The 10224-nt window shown below is 42.4% G+C and overlaps 1 protein-coding gene across 1 annotated transcript in view; it reads right to left on the minus strand.

Moving 5' to 3' along the window:
- Positions 1 to 10112, minus strand: part of ACBD6 (acyl-CoA binding domain containing 6) — a 92088-nt gene extending 81976 nt beyond the window's left edge. Inside the window, exons 1-3 of the mRNA XM_009275913.1 lie at positions 10038 to 10112; positions 3801 to 3865; positions 3175 to 3271 (exon numbers count right to left, since the gene is read on the minus strand). Coding sequence (XP_009274188.1) covers positions 3175 to 3271; positions 3801 to 3865; positions 10038 to 10112 — 237 coding nt within the window. The remainder of the gene's footprint in view (positions 1 to 3174; positions 3272 to 3800; positions 3866 to 10037) is intronic.
- Between the last annotated feature and the right edge of the window lie 112 nt (positions 10113 to 10224).

Raw genomic sequence — 10224 nt, forward strand, 5'->3', positions numbered from 1 at the left:
CTCTTTTAGTTTAAAGCCATTCCCCCTTGTCCTGTCGCAACATCTGCTAAAAAAATTTGCTGCCATCTTTTTTATAAGCCCCCTTGATGTACTGATAGGCTGCAATAAGGTCTCCCCAAAGCCTTCTCTTCTCTAGGCTGAACAACCCCAACTCTCTCAGCCTTTCTTCATAGGAGAGGTGTTCCATCCCCCTGATCATTTTTGTGGCCCTCTTCTGGACCCGCTCCAACAGGTCCGTGTCTTTCTTATGCTGAGGGCTCCAGAGCTGGACACAGTACTCCAGGTGGGGTCTCAAGAAGAGAATCAAGAAGAAGGAATGAAGAAGTGGATCTACTTGGACTGCACAAGAAATACTGCATTTAGTTCCATTCTATTTATTAAGAAAAATACTGACAGCCTGAAAGCTGCAGAACAGCAGCAAATCTGCTGGGAAAAAATGAACATATGAAAAAGATAAAGCGTTTCCAAGTTTTAAATTTTGCATATTTAGTACTAAAGGATCAAGGCCTTAAAACCCTTTGCAAATATATGAAACAGGAGACTGAGGAGGATTTAAGATAGCACACAAGAATAACTTTAAGGGATGAGATGAACTGTTGAAGAGAAAATATGTAGGTAATATTGAGAAAGCTTTACAACAGCAAAATTCATGAAGCTGCACAATGAGAAATTCAACACCCTTGTACTGTAATTACTATTCATGATTCATAATTATCTGAAAGCTGAACTCATCAAATTTGTACCAAGCACTTTATACTGCTTTTAACCAAATATTAGGAGTATTTCATTCATGATCTACTGAACATAAGAAAAATTCAAAGGAACCCAGCAAATGAGCATGTAAAGGAGACACAATGACAGTGATGAAGCACCTTGTAATGTACCCACAGATCTTTTTTTATAAATCCAATTTGAAATTTGAAGACTAAAATAACTATTTTATCTCCATCATTTTAAAGAACAGAGCTCCCTCTCGTGGCTCCAGAAGGTGGATTTGGGGGGAGGGGGGAGAAGAGTACAGAGCAGCATGAGACAGATCAGTGCGAAAGGACTCCTGATAGTGGAATTAAAAGGAAGATGCAGTAGGAAGGACAGGTGACTTCTTTTAAAGAAAGCAATGTCACCTGTACTTTAATGCTAACTTTTAAGTTACATTCTCTGCTAACGTAATTTCCTCTGCTAGGCCTTTCTGCACCTGAGCATATTCTTTCAATGTAAAGCACTCAGATCTCTTAACAGGTTTCTAGTTCAGTCATAGGCAAGGCACAGGAAAGGAAAGAGACAGGACAAGAAGTGTGGCACCTGTGCAGCGGTGTGGGGACAGTAAACCAGATAACGCCCTACAGATTTTCCTCAGCATCATAGCTCCGTGCACTGAGACCACACACAGGAAAAAAAATGATTGGCTTCAAAAAGTCAAGAAATATATGCATAGTTACATGAGTGAGAGAAGCACAGCTATTTAAACACTGAAACAAAATCATCTGAAGAAAGAAAATCACATTTCTTTAAACCACTCTGACAATCCAGCCCTGCCATCTTCACAGAAACTTCTGTTCAAGCTCCAGCATTGCTCTCCTCCTGCAAGCCCACACTTCTTGCATCAACTATTCAAGAAGGGAGGACGGAGCAATGCATGAATGAGCAAACACGCTGGTGCAACAGCATTACCCAGCACGGTCTAGCTTCTGCTGAGTCCTGGGGACAGGCTTATGCAAGGACAGCAATGGGAAGAAACATGCTCACACGCATTCATTCCTCACCTTAGGGGAATAGGGGAGGAGCAGTGCTGCAAACCATTCTTTCTTTGCTATATGGCTTCTTAAAAATATTTTTTTTTTAAAAAACTAACAGATTATTCCACTTTCCTAGCTGACAGCTTTGTAACCTGAAGGTCACACCTGTGACAGTAAGTATTTCTCTGAGGCAAGAAAGTGAAGGCAGTACCCAAAGCTAAGCTTGTAACCATGGATGAGAAGACTTTTCATGAACAGAAGCTCTACCCATAAAAATTCAGGAAAGTGTTAGGTGTTTTGGTGTGCGTGTGTTCCCCGCCCCCCGTCCCGTTCCCCCCTTTCTTCATTCAGGATCATACATGGATTCTTTTTAAATTATTTTATTTCTGTATGAGAATTTTAGATTGGACAAGAATTTACACAGCTATCTTTTTGCTAACTGCACTTCACAGCATATCGCTAACTGCACTGCACAGCATATAAAACTATTTTCCCCAAGAGCATTAAAAAGTGTTTCCTCTAAATGACTATATTTCTTTGCTGCAAAAACAGGATCAACGCCATGAAACATGAACTAGTGAAGAAAAAACAATTACTCTTAAGTCTCCAGAACAGCATCAGAAGACAACTGAGAATCAAATTCTTGATTCATAGGCTTGTGCTCACACAAGATTTTGCTTCCAAAGCGCAGGACCAAAAAAGAATCAATTTCCTACCATGAAAAGAAATTACCATGCCTTCAGCATTTTGCTATTAGTGAAATATCTCCGCTCTATCTCCAATCAAAGGCAATACTTTTTCTAAAGAGCAATCCTCTTTTAAAAATGTATAAAAATCAGTCTATAAACAGGGATATATCCTTAAATATTCAATCAAGTAATACACCTGGTAGATGAAAGACAGATTAATTAGAATGACAGTACAGTCTCCCCATAACCCACACATACAGGACTTACAAATACACTTGTTATGTTGGAGTACCTAATCATAATCAGATTTGGTAATTTGCTTCATCGAAACAAAAAGGAAACATTTTTAGAATTGATCATTCAGTTCATGTCACTTTCATGGAGATTACTTTGTATTGATCAACATTTAAATAGTAGTTGAAAAGAGAAAGATGAGAAAAGGACAAAAAGTATCTTTACATGCTAAATACAGCATGAACCAATAAAAGCAAAATAAATTAGATCACTATAGCCAAACCAACCCTGTGCATGCGCTCACTGTAATGAAGATAATTATGAATGAAAGAGATGGTTCTTCATGTTTCAGTCATAACAAAAGGATAGTTTTAAAAGTGAATTTACACCGTAATCTGCTCAAAAATGAAGTTTGCCATGCTGCAATTAAAATCTGTGTGAAGCTGAACCATTGTTAGCTTTACAAAGACACAAATGCTGGTTTGTTTGCTGAACAATATTTGCATGTTTCCTACCTGTGGATTCCAACTGGGGTCCAGTTTTTTCACTGTAGCAACATACTCCTGCATAGCTTGATGAGGGCTGGTGTCTCCCAGGGCTTTCCAAGCCTCCCTAGGAGAGAGAGCAAAACATCAGCGAGCCGCTCGGAGACAGTACAATGTGTTTTTATAGTGTCATCAGTGGAACACAGTGAACGGATTCATCTAAGCACTTTCAGGGTGTGCAAAGCCATCTTGCATTCAGTTTGAAATGGTCAACTTTTCTCTGAAGCCATGAATGGCCACTGTCAGCACAGCACTCCGCTGTGAAAGGATCTTTCAGGGGGTCCTGATCTGGGCTGGAACATCACTTTGTGTTCACAAAGTAAAGCTGTTTGTAAAGCCGTTGCTATTTTCACAAAATTTTTGTTGTATGCAGGCTAATTCTGGATGAACAAGGTAAATACAGGAGTCTGGTATTTCATGTCTGCATCAGGCATAGCAGCAAACATTTCCCTATTAAACAAAGGATTTTAAAGCCAGTTCAGTGGCAGACTCTCAGAGTTGACATCCTCTTGGTCCATAATCTGTCAGCAGATGAGACAAGATGAAACAAGAAGTAGAGCCAGAAATTGCTAAAAATTACAAGGATTTCCTCTTACCATTTCTGCTTTCCCTCAAAATCAAAGAAGCTTGGCTTGGGAGTGTTACAGGTTCCAAATTTCACCTAAAGAAAAGAAATTTCCTTCTGTTAGAACAAAGCAAAGGGAAGGGGACTCACACAAGGAAATACTGTGTTCTGATGGTTTCAGGGTAATTTTGTTCTTGTGCCAGAGGAAAGGTTTTTGAGGGAAAGAACTGACACAACTCAACCCCATCTTCCCCTCATTTTAGTGCTGTCGCAGTTATTAACGCCTCTGCATCCCTGTGTTTTCTTTGCGTGATGCAAGAGAAGCAATTTTGTTATGCAGCTCATTTTTTTTGCATGCATTGTCCAACAGGGATAACCAGCAAGTGATTTCTCACTTAATGTTATGTTTAGTACCCAGCCAAATGCCTCATCCTCCACCAGTATCAAGAAAAATTCTGATGATTAGGGTTTCTACAGAGATGATTATTCATTAAGGCTGAAATTCACCTGCTTACGCACAAAGCTCAAGTAAACAGACTTTGCTTAATTATTTTTGAGGTCCTCTGGAAGGCAAGGGGACAAACTCAGAGCAAAAGAATGCCAAGCAGCTTCTGAATTTGCTCCAAGGCATCTGGCTGCATAGGAAGCACTTCGTGAAAGACAAGTCAAGGCCTGAGCAGAAACACTGGAGATAAACGAGTCTGTCAGAAGCAAGTCAGAAATTAAAATGTGGGGGGAGAAATAAGAAACAACACAAGGAAGCAAACAAACGAGCCAGAATTGGTGGATAGATATATGGAAAAAAAAATCTTATAGCCAGTGTAAAATGGACTTGGTGCCAGTACTGATGGGACAAATACAAAGCCCTTCCTCTCACTGCAGGGAAGTCTAGCAGCAGTATCTCCACAAAGGGGAACACAAGAGGACTGACAGAGGCTACGCCTGCCCAGGGCTCCAAAGGCACAACCACATTCCTGTGATGAGGCCAGCGCTGACAATTGCCTCAAGAACGGAGCAATTAGCAGGTTGAGATTTAGGTAACATAGGTATTTTGTTGAAGTCAGCTCAGGAGAACTGTAAGTGAATGTGCCTGTCCCTGCCTGGAAGAGCCAGGGAATATGGGTCAGGACCCACCAGATCTGGCTGTTATCAGTGCCCCTTTCTCGTAGAAAATAAAGCCCTTTGCACACCAGCGTCACTGGTAAAATGAATCTAACTGAAATGAAAATATCATTGTGATAGGGAATGAATTTACACAAAACATGGATTTTTTTTTTTTTTTTTTTTTTTACTTTTTTAATGAAAGTGCTATATATCCCACAGGGATGATGAAAGACTGTAGGAGCCAGAGTCCAGAGCAGAACCACAGCTCCAAATGCAACAGCCCCTGGGAAGCAGTTATCACAGCAAGTCCCCGTAACACAGGGCAGAGCCCAGTGCAAAGGAAGCCCAGCACGGATGGGGTATTTAAGCAGACCCCAGGGAGGGAACACAGATATGTTCTGCAGGTGGTCAAAGGCTGCTGGTTGAACATTTTGTTAGCCAAGCAAAACTAAACTGCATTCAAATGTTTTATGAAATATGCTCAAGTGTTCAAGCAGGTGAAGTGCTTAAATCAACTAACAATTCTTCACCTTAACAGGGTGGGGATTTTATGCTGAGGATGGAATCATTAATCAGGCTTTAAAGAGAGCATGCCCATGCTGAGAGATATTTATTAGTCACACTATGTTTTCATTTAAAGTGTTAGAGGATATGAGTGACCGTAACTGAAATTAATTTTCTGTACATCTGACTGTCTCCCAGTAAGCAATTCATTCAAATTAGAACATCTTGGCTGGCCTTTAAAACAACATATCACATTTCATGGAGAAATAGGAGAAGGGGCTAGCAACAGTTAAGTCCTATAAATCAGTCACGATTCACGTTGTACTATAAATGTTTTCTCCTGTGCTCAGAGGTGGACTGGACCACTTGTTTTAAAAAAACAAAACAAACATGGAAATAAAATGCAAATTCATTATCTGTACGGAAAATGCCTGCTTGGCAATTCTTTAGTTCAACATCTAACCTGCAAAAATTGGCCAAGTTGGATAAAAAAAATCTCATCTGTTTTAATATTAATTTTCCACTACCATCATCAAAACACAACAGCAGTCTCCTCTCTTCAGATTTGGCATTCAAAGGCCGTTCCAGCATCGGGAAAGACTGTTAGTAACATCAATAGTAACACAAATCAAGGAACAGTAGTTAAATTTCATCCATTAAGAGGGGAAAAAAGTGTACTTGTGCCCTGTTTGCTATTTTAAGATATATTAAAAAGGCTTGCAATGGGTTTGTTGGAAAGAAGAAAATAAAGGTTTTGGCTTCCCTCTTTTTGCTGCAAGACTCCATAATGCATCAGAAACCAACCAGGAATCTAACATTAGAGGGGACCCAAGCCTGAGAGCTGAGGAAGGGGAGTTTTAGCTAAATATGCCAGTGCACATTCATGGCAAATACTGGGGGAAGAATTTTGTGAAGGATTCTGCCCTCCTGCTACTTCCCTGGAGGGCCTCAAAAGCTGTTTTTCTCTATAACCAGCAGAAAGACAAGAGCCCGTATTAGTATTTCAAGTCAGAGTTTCTCATTCTGTGTCCACAAAATAATTACTGGTGGTCCCCAGGGCGCTGACTGGTCACTTGATGCTTAGCTCTCCTCATTTACAGTTCATCAGCTGCATTAAAAAAAGAAGACAGCCAGAATGCATTAAATACTCTCCTAGTGTTGCTTCTGCATGCAGAGTTGCCTGCAGGCATTATACTCATGAATCGTACAAAGATGCCCCAGGCAGCTCCAAATCGGAAGTGTCTGCAGACGTCTCCATTTGTGGCCAAAATGGAAATTTAGAAACCTTGGATGAAGCCTTCACCTGAGAGCTGAAGGTCACAACATTCAAAGAGTGCTCGGACAGACAGATGCTCAGAGACGTGTTAGCACTGCATACCATCCCCATACGACTTCGGCTGCTGGTCCAGACTCTGAGAAACCTTGAGATTCTCCTTACACATTACTCCACAACTGATCTACCCCCTGCCCCTGATGGTGGTGGTGCTAAAAAGGCTCTTTGCTAATTTTTGAAACTAATACATTTATACAGCAGGAAGTTCCAGCCAAATATTCTTACCTGATTGTAAATCTTGTAAGGTGACTCAGATTTGCAGCCTCCCTATGGAGTAGTAACAAGAACAGAACTCACCTCCATGGACAGCAGGACTAAGTTCTAACAGTACACAGGCCAAGCAGTCTGAATTTCTTTGGCAAGACAGGAATTCCTGCCTGTTCCTGCCCAAAGCTCTGCCCCATTAACCTGCCCCAACCCATGGGAAAGCCCTGTACTCAACTGACTGGAAGTGGAGTGTAAGGAAGAACAAACAAACATCAACCACAGAAGGCAAGGGGTCCTAGCCCTGATGACCAAGGGGCTGTATGTCCCCAAGAGACAGAGAGCATGACGCTGGTAACACCAAGTCAGTGCCATCACACCGCTCCGTGCAACAGGAAGCTGCAGGCAGAAACTCTCGTGTTCATGGCAGATTTGTGGCATCATGTTCTACAGTATTTGAAAGATGTCATACAAAAATGGGATTATATTCTTGAGCCTACACTCAGAGACAGTGTAAGCCCCATTTTGCCAACAGCACTGGATTTCCAGCTTGCCTGCACCTCTAGGCATTTCCTTAGGCACTGACACATCCTCCTGGCAGGGCAGGTTTTTTTCAGAACTTGCTGGAAATGATTGGACTGAATTCCCTCCCCTCTCTGAATGATGGCCACTACACTGGTCTCCATTACTACAGCTTCTGAACCTCAGTTTTTTGCATCCTCAACACAACAGGCAAGCGCTATCTTCACTTCATCACTACAGACTCAAGGCACAGGCAAGTGATTTGCCCAAAGCCACACAGAAAGTAGGGGGAGAAACAGAAAAATCAGTCCCAGTCCAGATCCCTACTGACTAGTCTGCCTCAGAACAGGAGGAAGAACAGAGTCATAAGCTCAGCAACATCTTCTAAAAACCTCACTGGAGATGACAACTAAGCAATTCCCTTATTTTCAAGTCTCTGACACATAAACAAAATCAGAGAGAAAAGTAATAAAAACCTGAAATGGCCTCCAATAAAAGGTAATAAAATTCCAGGAAAAAGCCTATATACCCAAACAGTTTGAAATAAATAATATACAGTATTTTAACAGAGAGCTCAGCTGTTAGTGTCACCTCTTTTATGATGGTGCTGTACCTTAAATCAAAGCCCTTAGTGACATAAAACACTAAACTGAAGAAAGACAAGGATGCCAAATCAAGGACAGGGGACAGATCTGAGTCAGCACCTTTTGTGTGCTAGCAATACTACCGTCCACCGGAGTAATATATTAGCAGCCCATTATGCATACTGATACGGCTGCTGTAATTAAATAGAGAAAACTTGCATTAAGCGCCCTCGTTTTGATTTAAAGCACAAAATGCTGCAAAACTCAAAGTTAGCAGAGCATAATCCTGCAGTAGCTGTGCTAGCAAACTTCTCCCATCTCCACTGCCAGCACTGCTCTCCCAGGCACTCTGTAACAGGGATGGCACCTTTCTGGACAGCACTGGGCAGCCGAAGGCACGGAAACCCAGGAGCTAAGCACAGCCGGAAACCAAAGAGCACAAAGGCACTTGCTGTTGCATCCTGCTTGGCCAGGGACAAGAGGGACAGCAGAGAAGAGGACAGAAGTGCCCTGTTCCCCTCAGCTGAAGGCAACTGGAAATCTGTGCTGACACAGTGTTAATTATCAGCTTTTTCTGACTTCTATCAAAACTGTTGTGAAATAGCTTCTGATTTAAGTGATTTTTAACATTAAACACCTTATTGGTCTTACAGAGCCAACACCAAGAAACCCTCTGGAGTCTGTTGACAATCACAAGCTGATATGCACGTAATGCCTTCCCATTTCCACCAAGGACAGTTCCAAAGAATTTGCAACAGAGCGAAAAATAAGAGGTTATTTGCAACAAATCTCCTGAGAATACAGACAAAAAACTACAGAAGAGAAAAAAAAACCCACCCTTTCATTTCATCTCATCCTAGGCACGGTCTTGTTATTCTTAAAAGTTCTCCTAGTATTTTTTTCCTACCCTCCTTTTTCTTAAAAAGGGAAAGAGATACCTGGAGACCTGTTTAAGCACTAGAAAAATCTGAAAACAAAACCTCACGTGACCAGTCTGCTTTTAATACAATTAATGGTCCACAAACCACAGCCTAGGAGCCACCAGCTTAGAGGATAATTAAATATTGCATTAAAAAAATGAAAGCACTTAGAAGTGACAGTAGTAGGACAAGGATTACTCCATATGGGAGGAAAATCATGGGGAAGATGCGCACATCCAACTTCGACTAGTAATCCAAACGGCTGGGATTCAGTTTGCAAGTCAAGGCAGCATCTCTTACCACACACCTAAGTCATATTTGTACTTTTACTCTTTAGTCTTCCAGATGTAACAATACTTATAATTTTTCTGGTTTTCCAGGTTAGGTGATTATTACAGTCCGTCGTATGTTAACTGGTGCTTTTTTGTTTGTTTTACATAACTTCTCCCACAGTAGCAGGAAAAAGTCACATTTTGCATTCCCATAGGATGCATCCTATAGCTTGCTCAGTTCACAGGGACTGAATGGGAGAAGGAGTCATGTTCAACATTGTAACTAGAACCAACCAGTTTAGTTTCCCAGTCCACCCTAAGGCCCTCCGCAGACAGATCTGCACAGGCACATCCTTCATGTGGTCACATCAAAACCCCAAAGATTTAATGCTCACACCTGGGTCATTACTGCAGATCCCCGATGTCTCTAACAGGGAAGTGAGCACCAGCGCCAGCCGTGCACTACAAACCATTCAATCACCTTCGCTAACCTGCCCCAGTCGCCTCATCACCCAGCATACACAGGGAGCCTGGCAAACGCAGGCGAGGCAGTGGTATTTACCAGTCAAGTTACTCCATAAACACTCGGTGGACAGGCCAGCAACCCACCGGTGACCTGTCACAGCCAACGACAAAGGCCAAATCCTCCACACCAACACCTGACTTCAATCCACCGCACAGTCCGCTGAAGCCAAACAGATGCCTCCGCAGCAGAGGCGAGCGGCGCAGCGTTAGGGCTATCCACACTGAGTGAGGGGGAGAGGTGAGGAACGACAGCTAACGTCATGAATTCAGCGGGACTCTGTCCTGCCAGACTTCATCTACCTTCACCACGGGCGAAGTCAGCGGCACCGAACTTTGTGCTGGACAGAAAGCTCCCCACACCCCTGTTTCCCACATCCCCGACACAACTTTTTCCACTTGGCATCATCACATTTTGTGCAGCAGCCACGCAGGCCCGTGGCCGGTGGCCCCGGGAGAGTCCCAGGCCCGGCCACTCGGGTACCGGGCC

This window comes from Aptenodytes forsteri, unplaced genomic scaffold, assembly GCF_000699145.1.
Source record: "Aptenodytes forsteri isolate BGI_AS27 unplaced genomic scaffold, ASM69914v1 Scaffold289, whole genome shotgun sequence".
NCBI classification, from domain to species: domain Eukaryota; kingdom Metazoa; phylum Chordata; class Aves; order Sphenisciformes; family Spheniscidae; genus Aptenodytes; species Aptenodytes forsteri.